This window comes from Oryx dammah, unplaced genomic scaffold (assembly GCF_014754425.2).
Source record: "Oryx dammah isolate SB20612 unplaced genomic scaffold, SCBI_Odam_1.1 HiC_scaffold_13, whole genome shotgun sequence".
Lineage (NCBI taxonomy): Eukaryota > Metazoa > Chordata > Mammalia > Artiodactyla > Bovidae > Oryx > Oryx dammah.
Window position 1 is genome coordinate 27947330 of NW_024070197.1, and position 19983 is coordinate 27967312.

The following is a 19983-nucleotide window of genomic DNA, read 5'->3' on the forward strand; positions in this document are numbered from 1 at the left end:
TTGAGATAAATGGTGAAATCAAATATGAACTGGGTATTAGTTGAAAATGAGGAATTCATGTAAATATTGCCAGATGTGACAATGGTACTTTTGTAAAAAGAAAAAAAGTAACTATGTTTAAAATTAAAAAGTCCTTTTTTAATGAGATGCATGCTGAAGAATCTAGGATAAAAGCTTGAAACATCTGTAATTTACTTTAAAATACTGAAGCCAAGGCTAATCTGGTGGTCCAGTGTTTAAGATTCCACCTTGTAATGGAGGGGACAGAGGTTGAATCCCTGGTCCAGGAAGATCCCACGTGCCAAGGAGCAACTAAATCCATGTTCCACAGCTACCAAAGTCACTGCCACGGGAAGCCCACACGCTGCCTAGAGAGGAGCCACCGCTCATGACAGCTAGAGCCCCCCGCACAGCCATAGCGACCAGGCACAGTCAAAAACAAAATAGATAATAAATGAAACCATTTTTAAAGTAATAATAATAAAATAAATAATAAAATACTGCAGCCAAAAATAAACAGAGGAAGCAAATCTGGCATAATGTTAATTACCAAATACACACACACACATATTTTTTCTTCTTACAAACAAATCTAATAAATGCCAAAGTACAATAGAAACCAGCCACATCGGCAAAAACTGATGGCAGGATCAATGGGGAGAACTTCTCTGGAGAGTAATCCTGCAATATGTGTCCAAAGCCTTGAAAAATGTTTAAACCCAGCAAGTCAGTGTTCAGTAATTTAACACAAATTTTCAACAACTGGTACAAAAATCTGTAAACTTGTAAGAGTACCATAACAGCATTATCTGTGACTGTGAAAATTATCTGTGACCACTGAAAATTACTCAGGTGTTCAACCTTAGATTTTCACACAGTCATCTGACAGATGACTACCAGACAGACATCAAAAATTGACTTTTGAAGAACAATTAAAGTTATGTTGATATATCTTATGGTACTGCAGTGACAGAAAACAGTATGGTAGTTCCTCAAAAAATTAAGAGAATTACCACATGATCTTGCTATTCTACTTCTGAATATATTTCCAAAAGAACTGAAAGCATAGACTTGAAGAGATACTTGCACACCCATGTTCACAACAGCATTGTTCACTGCAGGAAAGAAAGTAGCAGTTCAAGTGTCCTTTAATGGATGGATGGATCAACAAAATGTGGTGTATCCATACAATGGAATATTATTCAACATTAAAAAAGTGATTCCCGGGAAATACCTGGTGGTCCAGTGGTTAGGACTCTGTGCTTTCCCTGCTGAGGGCACAGGTTCAATCCCTGGTTGGGGAGCTAAGATCCTGCAAGCCACACAGCTTGACCAAGATAAAATACATTTTTAAAAAAGAGAAAAAAGGTGATTCTGATACATGCCACGTGAATGAGCCTTAAGGACATTATGCTGAGTGAAAGAAGAAAAACACAAAAGTGCATGATCTCACTTATAGGCAACATCTAGATTCAAAGAGACAGAGAGCAGAATGGTGAGGGTGAGGGAAGCCAGGAAGTTGCTGTTTAATGGGGACAGAGTTCGAGTCTGGCAAGATGAAAAAGCTCTGGAGATGGATGGAGGCGACAGCTACAGAATCATGTGAACGAATTAATAACACTCAACTATACATTTTTAAATGGTTAAGAAGATGAGTTTTAGGTTATGTGCTTTTTATCACAATTAAAATAAAAATATATTAACACATTCTAATTTTTCTTTTTTTTTTTATAGCCATGCTGCTCAGCGTGAGGATCTTAGTTGCCTGGCCAGGGATTGAACCCATGCCTCCTACTTAAGGCTTCCCTACAGTGGAAGCAGAGTCTTAAGCACTGAACCATCAAGGAAGTCTCTATATTAATAAATTTTGAAGAAAAAGAAGGCACGTTGCAAGATAATATGATCATGTATGATCTCAATTTTGTTTCGCTGACATCTTAAATATTAAGACACTGCATACAGGAAATAAAGAACACCTCACAATGGTATATATCAAAAAGTTAATAATAATTATCACCAGGTACTGTGCTTCCAGGAGAATTTATTTTCTTTGTGTGTCTGTGCTTTTGTGTAAGTCCCAATTTTTCTACAATTACATTTGCCATTGAAAGCAAAAGTACACCAACTGGACACAAGAAAAAGGAGAGAAAAGCACACGCATGTCGGTTGATGATCCTAACGGGAAAATGCCCAGAAGTATATTTCCAAATGACACAGTAAACATAATTACCCTTGAGAATCAAATTATAAAAGGTAGACTAGCATGTGGGAAAATAAAGACCAACTCAGAAGACAGAGCAGGGGGTAGTTCCCTGTAGAATTAGAACAGAGGCAGGCCCTGATTTCAGACGATTCCCGGATCCACAGTGGATGCACATCACTGCGTGCCCAGCAGAAAGGAAGAGACTGGGGGAGCCTCGCACAGCACTCACCAGGCCCATCAGAAAGGACAGGCTCAAAAAGGCGAGACCCTTGAATCTCAGCGCTCCCCAGCCCCACCTCTCTCTCAAGCAACATCCACGTTCAGAAAATATTTGCTAGACAGCAGACATCAAGAGAAGAAGGAGGCTTTCTTTCTGTGGCATTCCCTCACCACATCTGGTGCTGCTCTGAATAGACGCTTTATGAGGGAGGGTCCAGATGCCACAACCACAAGCTACTCCACTGACCACAAACAGCAATAAACAGATGTTAGGATTTAGATCTCTGTCTAGCAGAGACACGTTGAATAATCATGATGGAGCTTCCATCACATTCCAATATACAGGAAATGTTTATCAAGTGCCTGCACAGGGCACCCTTTGTAACACCATCCCATGCAGACACGCACGTACACGTGCACACACACACATGCGCAGAGCTCCTTTGTTCTGTTTGAGGGATCAGAACAAAGGGGAAATAATGATTTAGGCTGGAAGCATTCAACAGTCTGATTCTACACATCACATATCAGGAAAAGAGGGGCAGGGGCAGAAGGAGAGTACACATATCCCTGAGGAAAGATCAAGAGGGAAACGTCACTGCATCCCAACACGAAGGGCCCTGGACTAAGAGGGCTGAGTCCCGCAGTAGAGGCAGAGGGTAGCCCTCAGCTTTCTTATAACTCCAGGGATCCCACACACAGGGAGCAGAGTCATTGCAGCCCCTGGCCCAGGAGGAAACGGCATCAACCAGGTTTATTATCCACCATGTGAGAGAGACCCCGCCTTCAAATCCCTTCCCCACACCTACAGATGAATCACGTCAGCCACCCCTGCATCATACATACTTTTGCCTCCATTGTTCTTCAGGACATTGGAGAGGTTGACGGAGGCGGTGCCTAGCAGTTCATTTCTCAAGGTGTGGCAGCTCCAGACCTTCAGGTCTAAATGACTCTGGGCTGTGACATTCCTGGAAAACAAATATTTGATTCATCACAACCAAGCAGACCAGTCATTCCTGTAATTTAGAAGAAGGCAGAGAAATTATACTGCTGTCTTCTTGGAGACCAGAGGGGAGACCCCAGAGAGGAAGACAATCACAGATACCCTTCCCCACCCCACCCCCACCAGAGCTGACCCTGTAACCATCTAGCAAACAATGAGTGCTCTGTGAGCTCCACGATGTAAAAACACCTGAAGAGAAGGTGCCTCAGGTACCCAAGGCAGGGGACCAGAGGCTGATACGCCAAACCTGGATCTCCCACCACCCACTTCTCGACCTCCCCCAGGGGAGCTGCCTTCGGAGAGAAGGGGTTTTCTCTTACAAGATGATGATCTCATTCCAGAGAAGCTCAGAGCTCCCAATTCGCTTTCCAGTCTTCTTGGTCTCGCTGGGGAGTCCATCCACAGCCACTTCCACAAACGAGTTAATTCGAGGTTGACGACTATGCACCTTGGGCTTTGCTGACACCACTGGCCGGGAAAGAGAAAAAGTCAAGGATGAGTCAGAGGGCTCCCAGCTGCCCCCCTGTGGCACAAGTTCTACCTCTTTTTTGTTTTTTCCTTTAAAAAAGGAAATTTTGCTTTTTCCTCATTTTAAAAAGACTTTTTTTTAAATGTGAGGATATAAATATATATATATAGCACAAGAAAAGAAGATAAGAAAAAAAATCACTCCTAACCTGAAAACACTGGGATGATTATCATTAAGTCATACCAGACTTTTTCTGCTATCTGGTGAATACAGACTTTTTCTAGACTTTCATCTCTTACGTCCCTAATTCCTTAAAAACTCCTCTCCCCCCAAAATTCATTTCAAAAGCTACAACCTAAGCCCATTTATAAGGATATGCCATAATTTAGTAAACTATTCTTCCATAGTTTAATAAATTGCCTCCAACTTTTGGCTCAGGAAAAATTACTACAAATGTAAAAAGTATCTGCATGTATGTCTGAGTATTCTTCCAAAGGATACCAACATTTTCTAAAGTTCTTAAAACCGCTCAGTTCCTTTCTAAACCCATATAGATACCCATCAGCACTATAGGAACATATCCATTTCACCACTGCATAGCACTGAGTACTATGTTTTTTTTTTTCACTCTTGGCAAATCATGTAGGTGAAGCAAAACAAAAAAAGAAATAGCATAAAGATAACAGCTAAGAGTTAATGAGCACTTATCACAGATACTATGCTGTGCACACATTATCTCATTGAATCCTTACAGTGAGGCAGGAAATAACGTCATCACTGCATTTCACCCATGAGGAAACAGGCTTGGTGAAGCTGGGTCACTGCCCCAGGCTACACATCCAGGAGCTTCGAGCCAGGACGTGCTTCTGGCTGCCTGACTCCACACCATGCCTAACGGACTTTGCTTATTTGTTCTTATTTGTTTCTTCAGTCACTAACCGGATTGAATATTTTTCCCATGTACTTGTTAACCATCTGCATTTCCTCTTTCGTTCGTTTCCTTTGTGTGCCAGCATTTCTGATGCTCACATGGTACCTACTAGCTAGCCAGGGACTCGGTACCACCTAAGCAAGCATATGTCCAGGGCTGGATGCTAGACAAGCTCCTTTTATACTATGTATCAGCCACAGTGGAAACTCAGGTCACTAGGACAAAACCCATCTACATGGCTTCTATCCTATGCCCCAAATCAGAAGATATAACTGACAATCCTCACCGGTGATGACAAGACTGCCTGAGCCTGAGCTCCCACCAAAAGTTAGCATACTTCTCCCTCCAAGATCTGAGTGGTGACAATCCTATAAGGGTCCACAACCTGGGACAGGGCAAAGCCACCTCTGATTCTCTTCTAGCAATCGTTTTCTTCTCCAGGCCCCAAAAAGCAGGAGAGAGAAATCAAGGAACAACAGCAACAAAGCTGTGGTGAAGTTTCAGAAGCAACAACGGATGGTCCTAGGAAAAAAGGTTATAGTACTGGGAAATGTGGCCCAGAGTGGGAAAATGAGACTACTACACACAAAGATGGAGGTTAACTGAGGCCACCTAGTGGTACAAGGGTAGCTCTGCATGCAGACCCTTAAATCTAAAAAGAAAATAAGGATGACTTGCAGAGCCCTACCATTTTGAGCCTTTTATTTAACAGTTGGGCCAACTAAGATCCAGAGAGGTAAGACAATGTACCCCAAATCAGAGAGCTAGTCAGAGCAGTGCTCAGCCTTGAACCAAGTCTCCCAGCTCCCAGGCCAGTTCTATGAACTCTGCCATCATGTTTCCTTTTGGCCCTTGTTTTTTGTTTGTTTAAATATTTATTTATTTGACTGCACCAGGTCTTAGTTGCAGCATATGGGATCTAGTTCCCTGATCAGAGATGGAACCCAGGCTCCCAGCACTGGGAACATGGAGTCTAGCCACCAGACCAGATTTGGGAGAATGAAATTGAAACATGTATAATATCATGTAAGAATCGAATTGCCAGTCTATGTCCAATGCAGGATATGGCACACTTGGGGCTGGGATGACCCAGAGAGATGTTGTGGGGAGGGGGGTGGGAGGGGGGTTCATGTTTGGGAACGCATGTACACCCGTGGTGGATTCATGTCAATGTATGGCAAAACCAATACAGAATTGTAAAGTAAAATAAAAAATAAATTAAAAAAAAAAAAGAAGAAGTTCTGGTTCTTGTTTTTTAATATTTACTTAAAAGAAAAAATATATATATATCAATAACCTCAGATATGCAGATGACACCACCCTTATGGCAGAAAGTGAAGAGGAGCTAAAAAGCCTCTTGATGAAAGTGAAAGAGGAGAGTGAAAAAGTTGGCTTAAAGCTCAACATTCAGAAAACAAAGATCATGGCATCCGGTCCCATAACTTCATGGGAAATAGATGGGGAAACAGTGGAAACGGTGTCAGCCTTTATTTTGGGGGCTCCAAAATCACCACAGATGGTGAGTGCAGCCATGAAATTAAAAGACGCTTACTCCTTGGAAGGAAAGTTATAACCAACCTAGACAGCATATTCAAAAGCAGAGACATTACTTTGCCAACAAAGGTCCGTCTAGTCAAGGCTATGGTTTTTCCAGTAGTCATGTATGGATGTGAGAGCTGGACTGTGAAGAAAGCTGAGCGCCGAAGAATTGATGCTTTTGAACTGTGGTGTTGGAGAAGACTCTTGAGAGTCCCTTGGACTGCAAGGAGATCAAACCAGTCTATCCTAAAGGAAATCAGGCCTGGATGTTCATTGGAAGGAATGATGCTAAAGCTGAAACTCCAGTACTTTGGCCACCTCATTCGAAGAGCTGACTCATTAGAAAAGACCCTGATGCTGGGAGGGATTGGGGGCAGGAGGAGAAGGGGACGACAGAGGATGAGATGGCTGGATGGCATCATCGACCCGATGGACGTGAGTTTGAGTGAACTCCGGGAGTTGGTGATGGACAGGGAGGCCTGGCGTGCTGCAATTCATGGGGTCACAAAGAATCGGACATGACTGAGCGACTGAACTGAAATGATAGACATACAACGTGTGTGTATATACATATATATATAATTTCAGACGTTTAGAAAAGTTGTGAGACTAATACAAAGAATTCTTATAAACCCTTCACCCAGAATCACCAAACATAACTTTTTACTGTATCTGCTTTATCATTCTCTTTTCCTCCCTTGATTTTTCTCATACACATATTCATAACTATTTAAGAGTGAGTTGTAGACACTATGCCCCTTTAGTCCTAAATATTTCAGGCTGTCTTTTCTAATAACTAAGATATTTTCTAACACAACCATAGTACAGTTATCAACATTAGGAAATTCAACATTCTTTAATACTATTATCTAAGGTACAGACCTTATTCAAATTTTGCCAATTATCTTATCGATGTCCATTATAGCAAAAGAGAAAAGGAAAGATTTTTTTTCTAGTCCTGGATGCAAGCTAAGATCACATAGTGTAGTTAGTGTTTTTACCATGAAGTGTCCAATTTACAGAAGAATTGAAGAAAAATAATAGCATATTCTTCACCAATTGTTATTTTGCTACATTCACTCCGGCCCCCCTGCCTCCTGCTGTAACTATCACCAGTGTCACCCAGAGAACCTCTACAATAATGAAAATATCTGTTCCATCACTGTTCAGTATACTGCTGCAATATACACATGGCTACAAGGCACTTGAACCATGCTAGTGAGACTGAGGATTTGAGCTTTAAATTTTATTTAATTTTAATGTAAATAGTTTTTTGTGGCTACACTTTCTAACCTATTGGATAGCACAAGGTACAGATGTAAGACATCTATGTCTGTATGTGTACGTATATACATATATATCCACACATTTTAATTTTTGGTAAACTATTTGAAAGTAAGTTGTAGACCTCATGATAGATCAGCCCAAATTACTTTCAGAAAGCAACTGCTAACAATAAGGACATTCTCCCACCCAACTCTACCCCACTGTTATCATACCTAAAAAAAAAATGTACAGTCACTCCCTCCTTCATTTGATAACCATTCCATATTCAAATCTCCCCAATTATCCTAAATATATTTTTAAAGCTGTTTTTCCCCCAACCCAGGATCCAATCAAGATGAATAAATTATTTTTGGTTGCTGTCTCCTTAATCTTTTAACACCTAGAATGCACTCCCTTCTTCCATGACAATGATTTTTAAAGACTTCCACCAGATATCTCATAGAACACAATGAATTCTGCATTTTTCTGATTGTTCCCTCGTGGTTAGACGCACATTGAACATTTCTGTCAAGAATAACACCCAGGTTAGGGTTTAGACTTACTGTATACACCAGGCAACCCCTTACTAGGGATGCTAATTTTGATCCTGTGGTTAATGTGGGCCCAGTTTGTCAGGTCACTTCACTGTAAAGATACATTTCCTTTCAATAATTTATAATTAATTTTGAATGCTTAAAATGGTATTTTGAATGTTTCTTGTTCTTAAAAGATAACTCAAAATAAAGGTCTCACATTCATTTAGAGTTTATTTATTCACTATCTGAGGAAACATAAAATGTCAGTTTCTTATACATGGAGTCAAATATTCACATAGCATTTAAATTTTAAAGTCAAAAAATAAGGCAAAAATCACATATTTCCAAAATGACATCCCTGAAGAGCTCTTAGGAAGGCAACAGAAGAGAGGGTGGCATATTATCCTTCAATAGATTCCAAACGGTCAGATTTTTGCTTTGCTGTGCTGTTTTTGGTGTTCCTTCAGCTAGATATCAGATAAAATAGTTGGCTTACATTTGAGGGCCTTGGTGTCTTTAAAAATTAGATCTTAAAACTCTAGGACTAGGGGAAGGGTAAACTGGGAGACTGGGATTGACACATATACATACTACTATATATAAAAGATAACTAATTCCCTACTTATAGCACAGGGAATACGACTCAGTACACTCTGTAATGACCTATATAGGAAAAGAATCTTTAAAAAGAATGGATGGTGCTCACTTTAGCAGCCCATATACTAAGATTAGTGTGGCCCCTGCACAAGGTTGACATGCAAATTCGTGAAGCATTCCATATTTTTTAAATCAAAGATGACACAAATAGATGGAGAAATATACTATGTTCGTGGATTGGAAGAATCAGTGTAGTGAAAATGAGTATATTACCCAAAGCAATCTACAGATTGAATACAATACCTATCAAGCTGCTGCTGCTGCTGCTGCTGCTGCTGCTAAGTTGTTTCAGTCATGTCTGATTCTGTGCGACCCCACAGATGGCAGCCCACCAGGGTCCACCATCCCTGGGATTCTCCAGGCAAGAACACTGGAGTGGGTTGCCATTTCCTTCTCCAACACATGAAAGTGAAAAGTGAAAGTAAAGTCACTCAGTCATGTCAGACTCGTAGCGACCCCATGGAATGCAGCCCACCAGGCTCCTCCATCCATGGGATTTTCCAGGCAAGAGTACTGGGGTGGGGTGCCATTGTCTTCTCCACCCTATCAAGCTACCAACAGTATTTTTCACAGAACTAGAATAAATAATTTCACAATTTGTACGGAAATACAAAAAACCTCAAATAGCCAAAGCAATCTTGAGAAAGAAGAATGGAACTGGAGGAATCAACCTGCCTGACTTCAAGGTATACTACAAAGCTACAGTCATCAAGACAATATGGTACTACCACAAACACAGACATATAGATCAATGGAACAAAATAAAAAGCCCAGGATAAATCCATGTACCTATGGATGCCATATCTTTGACAAAGGAGGCAAAAAAATACAATGGCAAAAAGACAATTCCTTTAACAAGAGATGCTGGGAAAACTGGTCAACCACCTGTAAAAGAATGAAACTAGAACACTTTCTAACCCCATACACAAAAATAAACTCAAAATAGATTAAAGATCTAAATGTAAGACCAGAAACTATAAAACTCTTAGAGGAAAACATAGGCAGAACACTCTCTGACATAAATGACAGCAAGATCCTCTATAACTCACCTTCCAGAGTAATGGAAATAAAAAGAAAAATAAACAAATGGGACCTAATGAAACTTAAAAGCTTTTGCATAACAAAGGAAACTATAAGCAAGGTGAAAAGGCAGCCTTCAGAATAGGAGAAAATAATAGCAAATGAAACAACTGACAAAGGATTAATCTCCAAAATATACAAGCAGCTCATGCAACTCAATATCAGAAAAATAAATGACCCAATCAAAAAGTGGGCCAAAGAACTAAACAGACATTTCTCCAAAGGAGACATACAGATGGCTAAGAAACACATGAAAAGATGCTCAACATCACTCATTATCAGAGAAATGCAAATCAAAATCACAATGAGGCACCTTCTCATGCTGGTCAGAATGGGCGCCATCAAAAAGTCTACAAACAATAAATACTGGAGAGGGTATGGAGAAAAGGGAATCCTCTTACACTGCTAATGGGAATGCAAACTAGCACAGCCACTATAGAGTACAGTGTGAGATTTCTTAAAAATTTCAAAATAGAACTGTCAAACGACCCAGCAATCCCACTGCTGGGCATACACACCGAGGAAACCAGAACTGAAAGAGACACATGTACCCCCAGTGTTCACTGCAGCACTGTTTACAATAACTAGGACATGGAAGCAACCTAGATGTCCATCGGCAGACGAATGGATAAGGAAGCTGTGGTACATATACGCAGTGGAGTATTACTCAGCTATAAAAAAAGAATGCATTTGAGTCAGTTCCAATGAGGTGGATGAAACTGGAGCCTATCATACAAAGTGAAGTAAGTCAGAAAGAGAAACACCAAACAGCATATTAACACATATATATGGAATTCAGAAAGACAGTAACAACAACCCTATATGCAACACAGCAAAAGAGACACAGATGTAAAGAGCAGACTTTTGAACTCTGGGAGAAGGCGAGGGTGGGATGATTTGAGAGAACAGCACTGAAACACGTATATTACCCTATGTAAAATAGGGGATCAGTGTGAGTTTGATGCATGAAGCAGGGCACTCAAAGCCAGTGCTCTCAGACAACCCAGAGGGATGGGGCGGGGAGGGAGATGGGAGGGGGGTTTAGGATGGGGGACACATGAACACTCATGGCTGATTCAGGTCGACGTATGACAAAAACCACCACAATATTGTAAAGTAATTAGTCTTCAATTAAAATAAAGAAATTAATCTAAAAGAAAAAAAAGAGTGGATATATGTTTATATATAACTGATTCACTTTGCTGTTCAACTGAAACCAACACAACACTGTAAATCAACTACACTCCAATACAATTTTTTAAAAATCTCTAGGACTGCACTACGGAGAGGCACAGAGAACTAAGGCAGATAGAGGGGATACAGGCCACAGTTCCCAGATTATACCTGAGGTTCCACCCAGGAAACACATGGGAGGAAGAACCACCCACACTGTTAAAGTGGCTGTTTTTATCCTTCTCTCTTTCCCCCACCACCTTCCTGGTCACTATTACCAAGTTCCTACAGGTTAAGTGCATGTATGATGAGATGCACCTGTATTATCAAGTTGGCTCTCGCCACACTAGTAAGAAAATACACACTGGGGAAAGGCAACAGAGAAACCTTCAGAAGTCAGTGTGTTGTGTTCTTGAATAACATGGCCCCCAAACAGGGACCTCCTGGAGAAGGAAATGGCAATCCACTCCAGGACTATTGCCTGGAAAATCCCATGGACAGAGGAGCCCGGTAGGCTACAGTCCATAGGGTCGCAAAGAGTCGGACACAACTGAGCAACTTCACTTCACTTCACTTCAGGATATCGCAGGTTTCCATGGGCAGGCCTCTGTTTTGACCTAGTCCTGCTAATTATTAGATAAGGCAATACAAGCTGTAATCTCAAATTCAAAATCCTGGCAGTTCACTCTAATCCTTCTCCTGAGTGCCACAACTAAGACCGTGTGCAGCCAAATAAATGAATAATTGTAAAAAAAAATAAAATAGGTAGAGTGTTAAATACTACCAGGGGCTGAGAAGAGAAAGATAAAGTAGCAAAAAGAGGACAGACATAAAGAAATCAAGGTAGGGGGTCTTCAGATGGGGGAGTCAGGGAAGGCCTAGTTGAACAGGGTGACTCTGGGGTAAAGACCTGCAGAAAGTAAGGATGTAGACCAGGTAGATAACTGGGTCAAAATGGTTATTTCACTCAGAGAGGACAGCAAGTGCAAAGGCCTAGGGGTGGGAGCATGCCTGGCAGGGGCAATGAATAGCAAGGGCAGTTCACATGGACCTGTGCATCTAGCCAGAGCGAATGAGGAACAGGAAATGAGGAGCGGCAGGGGTCATATCACGTGGGATCTTCAACTTGTACGCTGAATGAGGGAGACAGTCCTTAATATGTTTGAGCAGAGGAGTGACAGGAGCTGGCTTCTAATTTAAGGAGATCACAGGTTGTTGTGTGATCAACAGAATGAAGTGGGGCAAGGGGAAGAAGCAGGAAGCCGGGTTGGGAGGCTTCTGCCTTAATCTTAGGTGGAGATGATGCCAGCTGGTGGGACAGTAGGGGTGGTAAGAAGTGGCTGAACATGGCCCCTGTTTTGAGGGTAGACACAAGCAGATTTGCTGAATACAGAATTTTGAGGAAAAAGAGAAATCAGGAGGTCAGTTCCAGGCATGTCACATTTTGGATGTTTACTAAGCATTCAGGAGGAGATGACAAATGGGCTACTGGATATACAAACCAGGAGGTAACAAGGCCAGGCTGGAGGTACAAATGTGGCAGTAATCTTATTATTGGTGACATCTCAAAGTGATATGGTTGGATGAGCTCACGTAGGGGGATAAGCATAGACAGAAAAGAGCCCTGGGGAGGGAAGGAACTGCCATTTTGTATAATCCTTCCAAAAAGTTCCTTTTTTTTCTTCCTCTGCAAGAATTCCAACTTTAGGGGACTTCCATGGTAATTCAGTGCTTAAGACTCCACACTTCCAATGCAGGGGGTGCACATTCAATCCCTGGTCAGGGAACTAAGACTCTACATGCTTCGTGGTACAGCCAAAAAAAATGTTTTAATTCTAAAAAAAAATTAAGAATTCCAGATATAATCTGACAACCCTGTAAGAATGAATAGTTTTGCTCCTAAGCCAAGATGTGGTATAATTCCACCTCTTTCCCAAAGATGGGGCTGGACCTTAAATGATAAACTTCATACCGTGCCACTCACCTTTCAGGATAAGCTGAGACTTCTCAAAAGGCAGGGCCACCCCTGCCCGGCTGGAGCTGGCAGATGCCATGTCATCACCAGGACACTGAAAGACAAATACGGCAGCAGGTTTAGAGGACATCTAATAAGAGACTAAGGAACTGAGCTCAATTTTAATATCTGAGTTTAAAGAGACAGAAGCAAGAAAATAGCAACACCCAAGCAACTGCAGCCATCAGCAGCCATGCTGCTTCCGGCCGAGCGATGTCTGTCTGTCTCTCTTGCAATGACTACTGAATCTGGGTATGACTTGGATGAGCTGAGAAGGACACAGCACTGCTACATCCGAGTCTTAAGGAGGGAGAGCCTAAAATAATATCTCTAAAAATAAAGTTACAGTTCAACAATTAAAAGAAAAAAAGTAGGGGAACTAAGATCCCACATGCTGCAGGGCAACTGAGGCCACACACCAGAACTACTGAGCCCGTGAGCTCTAGAGTCCGTGGTCCACAAGGAAAATCTGCCTGCCAGAAAAAAAGCCCAGGACATAACTAGAGAAAGCCCATGTCACAACAAAGACCCAGTGCAGCCAAAAATAAATAAATGGGCAGAAGCTTTTAATAAACATTTCTCTAAAGAAGATACACCAGTAAGTGTGCCTACTGGACAAGGAAACGACAGGCCAGGACTCAACCTACATCTTCTGATTGCAAAGCCCCACAGTTACCGGGGCACAAGTCGACCACCCTGTGCTCACCGGCATGTGCATGTGGACCAGGCCAATGAGCACAGGAAATAATTCTTGATTGACATCAGCCATAGGCATACCCGTCGCTCCATCCTGGCTAGAAGCAGAAGTCTATCTTGCCTTCTGAATGGATCTTTTTACTCATATATAATTGCATAAACATCATCATTTGGAAAATATTGGTTCACTGAGGTCTGTAGATAGTCCAAATGTTGACATGTTTCATCATACTCTATCCAAAAAAAATCCCATTTGTGAATGTCACCGCTGATCTCATCAGACAAGTTTTTGAATATTGGGAAGCTTTCAAGCTCTTTGTGGTAGATGTAAGGGTTCCAAAATTTCTATTTTTCACTTAAAGCTCATATTTTATCATAGGCAAAAAGTACTGTCAGTTGTTTTCCTTGAAGTGACAGGCTCGCTTCATTCATCTTCAGGAAAATGTCTGCCAAACACCCAAATCTATTAACATTAAGTTGTCTGTTGATTTTTTTATAAAGCAAAAATGTTATTTCGTGAGAAAAGCAACTATATAATTCAGCTCTCTATTCAAAGAGTCATACAAGTGCTTTTTCTCAACACAGCCATTATACTGCAGTACATAGGAAAAGGTGTTTTAGGCATATTTTCCATTTTCATCACACAGAATATTAGTCATTTTACTGCTTCATCAAGCACATTTTCAAGTGAAACTGGCTTTTTCTTTCCTCTTTCCTGAGTGGGTCGTGGTGAGGAACACACTTGACAGCAGCCCGGGCTGGTCACACTGCCCTGATTTACACTACGGCACCAACATGCTCACTAACCTTTGCTTTCGCACCATGAGTGCAGATGTGTCACAGTGGAAGAAGGCAAAGTTATCATGAGAACAGCTTTGGCCCTGCAGAACCCTGAAAGTCGTGAGGGGCCACTGGGGGCCTGAGGACCACACCCAAGAACAGCTACTGTGAAAACACTGTGACCAGGGCTTCCCTGGTGGTCCACAATCAAGAAGAGCCCCTGCTCACTCTTGTGCAGCCCGTGTGCAGCAATGAAGACCCAGGACAGCCAAAAGTAAACAAATATATCTTATTTAAAAAACAAAAACAAAAAACACCCACTATGACCCAATCTCATTCCTTTTTCTGGATGAGTTAATAGTCTATTTGTAGAGACACCGCTGGACCTAGAGGCTGCCATACAGAGTGAAGTAGGACTAAAAGAGAAAAACAAATATTGTATATTAACGCATATATATGGAATCTAGAAAAATGGTACAGATGAGCCTATTTGTAAGGCAGGAATAGAGACATGGAAGTACAGAACAGATGTGCGGACATGGGGTGGGGGAGGGGATGAGCTGGGAGACGAATTGATACACTATGTGTGAAATAGATAGCTAGTGGGAACCTGCTATACAGTCCAGGGAGTTCAGCTCAGTGCTTTGTGCTCACCTACACGGTGAGATCAGTTCAGTTCAGTCGCTCAGTCGTGTCTGACTCTGCAACCCAATGTACTGCACCACACCAGGCTTCCCTGTCCATCACCAACTCCCGGAGCTCGCTCAAACTCATGTCTATTGAGTTGGTGTTGTCATCCAACCATCTCATCCTCTGTTGTCCCCTTCTCCTTCTGCCCTCAATTTTTCCCAGCGTCAAGGTCTTTTCTAATGAGTAGGTTCTTTGCATCAGATGGCCAAAGTATTGGGATAGAGGGGGTCTAAGAGGGAGAGGATATATGTACACATAAAGCTGGTTCACTTCATTGTACAGCAGAAACTAATATAGCACTATAAAGCAATTATACCCCAATTTTAAAAAAAGAACATTATGAAATCCCTATTCCACTCAACATCATTTGTACCTCTTTCATTCTATTTGTATCTGATCTCTCCTCTTAACTCCCTCTTCTGAAGAGCTGTTTAGCCTTAAAATGTGCTTATGAATGCACCATATTATTCTAAGAATGGAAGTCTTTTGTATGAGAATTAAATGTAGCTACAGCTAAGTCACATTGACTTTGACATTTTCCACAGATGAATTCTATGCTTCAAGATTTTAGCAAAAACAAAACAAAACCATTTGCCTTCTTTATGAGATATAACCAGTCCAAAAAAATTTTTAAGGGGCCAGTTGTTTTTCTAGACTAGTCTGTAACAGGCATTTTTACTTTGATCTTAAATGTAAAGCAGCAGTGGAAACTTCTGGAATGTTATGGGTAACATATAGGAATACAATACAGCAACTATTCTTATCAAGACTTCTGGAGACCAGACATCCATGGTACTAAATCCAATAGTGAATTCTCAATCCTTGTCTTAGATGACCTATTGGCAGCTTCAGACACAATGGATGGTTGACTCTTTCTTCCTTGAAATGCTTTCTCCTCTGGTCTCTTCCAGGATACCACACCTGCTTGATTCTCTTCCTGCCTCTCAGGCTGCTTTTTCTCCGCCTCCTTCATTGGCTTCTTCTCAGCTCCTTAACCTTCAACCACTCGTGTGTCCCATAGCTTAGCCCTTGTACATCTCCCCTTAGGTTATCTCAGCACATCTCATGGTTTCAGCTACCATCTCTTTGTGGACAATCCCAAACGGGTGTGTCCAGTACGAACCTCACTCTTGAACCTCAGGTCCTCTTGTCCACTGACAAAATTGAGCTTCCGACATTTGCCCTCAATCCTGTTCTGTGTCTCAGTTAATGACAACTCCTTCCATCCATACTTCTGGAAGCAATGAAAATTAGATGGTATCTGGCAACCTCTGATTGAGTTAAAGATGCATCCTGAATATTCACTGGAAGGACTGATGCTGAAGGTGAAGCTCCAATACTTTGGCCCCCTGATGCAAAGAGCCAGTTTATTAGAAAAGACCCTGATGCTGGGAAAGATTGAATGCAGGAGCAGAAGGGGACAACAGAGGATGAGATGGTTGGATGGCATCACCGACTTGATGGCCATGAGTTTGAGCAAGCTCTGGGAGATGGTAAAGGACAGGGAAGCCAGGCGTGCTGCAGTCCATGGGGTCGCAGAGAGTCGGATACGACTGTGAGACTGAATAACAACAGTAACTGTACCTCCCAGGATTCCACCCGCAGGTATTTGCCAGGGGAAAATCTTTCAACCAGTGCAGAAGAAACCATGTTTAAAATGTTCAACATGGCAATGTTCATAACAGCAAACATTTGTAAATAACCCAAATGCCCAACAGTGACAGGAATGAATACATTGTGAAATAGTTATAAAATGTGATGCTATATATGTCTTAAAATGTAGGAATTCAGCCTACACACCAATGGCATACCAATAGGACAATGCCATTGGTATGCATCTGAACCTACATAAAACAAGTGCATCTACTGTTGTGCACACACATAAGGGAATAAAAGTACAGAAGCATGGATGCGAAGGAACCACATCACGCTGAGGACGGAGCAGAGGAGGGAGCAGGGCAACTGGCACGAACAGAGAGAGACCGAGGGAACTTCAACTGTATCTGCTACACTTCATTCTTTAAAGGAAAAAATATTGAAGCAAATATGGCAAAATGTTAATATTCATTAAATCCAGATGGTGGCTTTTATGACTGTTATCTTATTCTCTGAACCACATCATATGTTTGATCTTTTTTCATAGTTTAACAGTAATTTTAAAAGAGAAAAAAAAAGATGATATCTTGAGTAATGAAGGAAAGATTAATGATTGTAAATTAAGCCTCAGGGCTTTCAGTAACAGAGGTTCAAGCACTAAAAGTTGGAAATCCATTATTTGTGGACTTTAAAAAAAAAAAGAATAATTTAAAAATCTTTACATCTACTGGGACTTGTTTTCTCCTAAAGCAACTCGACTGAGTGTAGTTTTTAAACTAGCTTGTTCTCCTTGAGCTTTAGCTGTTTTTAGCCTTTGGATGGAACTTGAGAGAATTCTAGAGGATGAAACTCAAAGCCCTCACATGTTCTGTTAAATGGGAGGAAGACCAAACCTCTTGATCTATACTCCATGGCCTGAAAACAAAATCAATCAGATAAATTCCAAAGGCAGCTCAGAACAAAACCAACAGGAAAAGCAGTAGAAACAGATAAAACTACCATGTTTTCTTTCTCTAACGTCTTTCATAATTACAGTCACTGTTTACTCACAATTTATGCAGGGCTTTGTCTGTCTCTCCAAATCCATTATCAAGATACCACCCTGACACTACAAGGTAGGTCTTGAATTGAACCTTTCTCAACCCACTCCAGTACTCTTGCCTGGAAAATCCCATGGACAGAGGAGCCTGGTAGGCTGCAGTCCATGGGGTCGCTAAGAGTTGGGCACAACTGAGAGACTTTACTTTCACTTTTCACTTTCATGCATTGGAGAAGGAAATGGCAACCCACTTCAGTGTTCTTGCCTGGAGACTCCCAGGAACAGAGGAGCCTAGTGGGCTGCTGTCTATAGGGTCACAGAGAGTCAGACACGACTGAAGCGACTTAGCAGCAGCAGCAATCCATGTATAAATACAAATAACCATCACTATCGAAAGAAGTCAGATCTTACCCCAAAGTACCTATGATTTCTGTCTCAGAGCCCCATGTTGGACATGGTTCCAATGGGCATGAGGTCCAAACTCCTAACACCCACTTTAGAAAGTTTATGAAACCTGAGATCCAGATTTTACACTTCGCCTGTCTAAGCAACACAACTAAATGACTCTTTACATGCTCAAGTAAATTTTTCCCCTGCTAATTGTGATGAAAGTATTTGTATTCAAGTCATTCCCAAGAAAACTGAGTTAGCATAAATGTGGGACAGGCAGAGGGAGGAGGGAGAACATGCTAAAATATCACCAAAAGCTATAGATCCACAAAGAATTTCATTATTCAAGGGAGTGATGGATTTATTGGGAGGAAAAGAAGGGAGCTGGAACTAAGTGTGGCAGAGCTACCCAGATTCCCTTAAAAAATAAAAAACATTGTCTTCTGAACTTCACCTCTATATAGATCTCAACAAGCACTTTCTAAAATAAAATATAAAATAACAGTAGAAAATATAAAAGTATATCATACATAAAGAAAAGTGTTATTTCATAAAAACTGTCTTTAGGGACTTCCCTGGGAGTCCAATGGCTTAGACTCCACATTCTCAATGCAGGTAGGTAGGCCTGGGTCCAAAGCCTGGTCAGGGAACTAGACCCCACATGCTGCAACTAAAGATCCTGAGTGCTGCAACTAAGATTAGACATAGCAAAATGAATGAATAATTAACTAATTAATTAAACACTTGTGAAGGTCAAAGCCCAGGGACAGAGACCCATTAAGAGACTCAGATTTAAGGAATTCCCTGGTAGTCCAGTGGTTAGGACTCTGCGCTCTCACTGCCGAGGGCCCAGGTCAGGGAAGTAAAATCCCACAAGTCACTCAGCCCAACACCAACAAAAAAATGAGATTCAACCATAAAATTATAAAATGCTTTCCCTCCCCCACATTCTGCCACTATATCAAGGGTCCAAAATAGTAATAATAACAGTGGATTACAATTGAAAGAGCTAAAAGGTATACACTCTACTTAAGAAAAAGTTCTTAGGAGGACCAGAGACACAAGGGAAACAAAAACAAGGATACTAGCATAATATGAACTGCTGCTGTTGCTGCTGCTGCTGCTGCTGCTGCTGCTAAGTTGCTTCAGTTGTGTCCGACTCTGTGTGACCCCATAGATGGCAGCCCACCAGGCTCCCCCATCCCTGGGATTCTCCAGGCAAGAACACTGGAGTGGGCTGCCATTTCCTTCTCCAATGCATGAAAGTGAAAAGTGAAAGTCAAGTCGCTCAGTCCTGTCCGACTCATAGCGACCCCATGGACTACAGCCCACCAGGCTCCTCCATCCATGGGATTTTCCAGGCAAGAGTACTGGAGTGGGTTGCCATTGCCTTCTCTGAATATGAGCTTCAGGTACCTTCAGTTACTTCAGTCATTAAATACAAGCCAACTCCAAGCCAGATTACACAAAATGCCCAACTAGATAAAAGCCTGTTCACTCACCCCAGGTCTTATTAGTTAATACATCATGCCTGGCTTTCAACTAGCAATTATAAGCTATACTAAAAGGCAAGAAAAAATAGTGTGAAGAGACAAAGCAAGCATGAGAATTAGACTCAGATACGACATAGATATTCAAATGATCAGACGGGGAATTTAGAATAAGTATTATTAATATCTTAAGAGCTCTAATGGAAAAAGCT

General features: G+C 41.5%; 1 protein-coding gene and 1 pseudogene across 1 annotated transcript in view; one reads left to right on the forward strand and one right to left on the reverse strand.

The window, feature by feature from the left end:
- The window catches only part of WWP2 (WW domain containing E3 ubiquitin protein ligase 2), a 148093-nt gene that overhangs the window by 118355 nt on the left and 9755 nt on the right, over positions 1 to 19983 (reverse strand). Inside the window, exons 2-4 of the mRNA XM_040253215.1 lie at positions 13061 to 13145; positions 3746 to 3893; positions 3269 to 3390 (exon numbers count right to left, since the gene is read on the reverse strand). Coding sequence (XP_040109149.1) covers positions 3269 to 3390; positions 3746 to 3893; positions 13061 to 13130 — 340 coding nt within the window. The 5' untranslated portion in view covers positions 13131 to 13145. The remainder of the gene's footprint in view (positions 1 to 3268; positions 3391 to 3745; positions 3894 to 13060; positions 13146 to 19983) is intronic.
- Positions 8865 to 8951, forward strand: LOC120873396 (annotated as a pseudogene).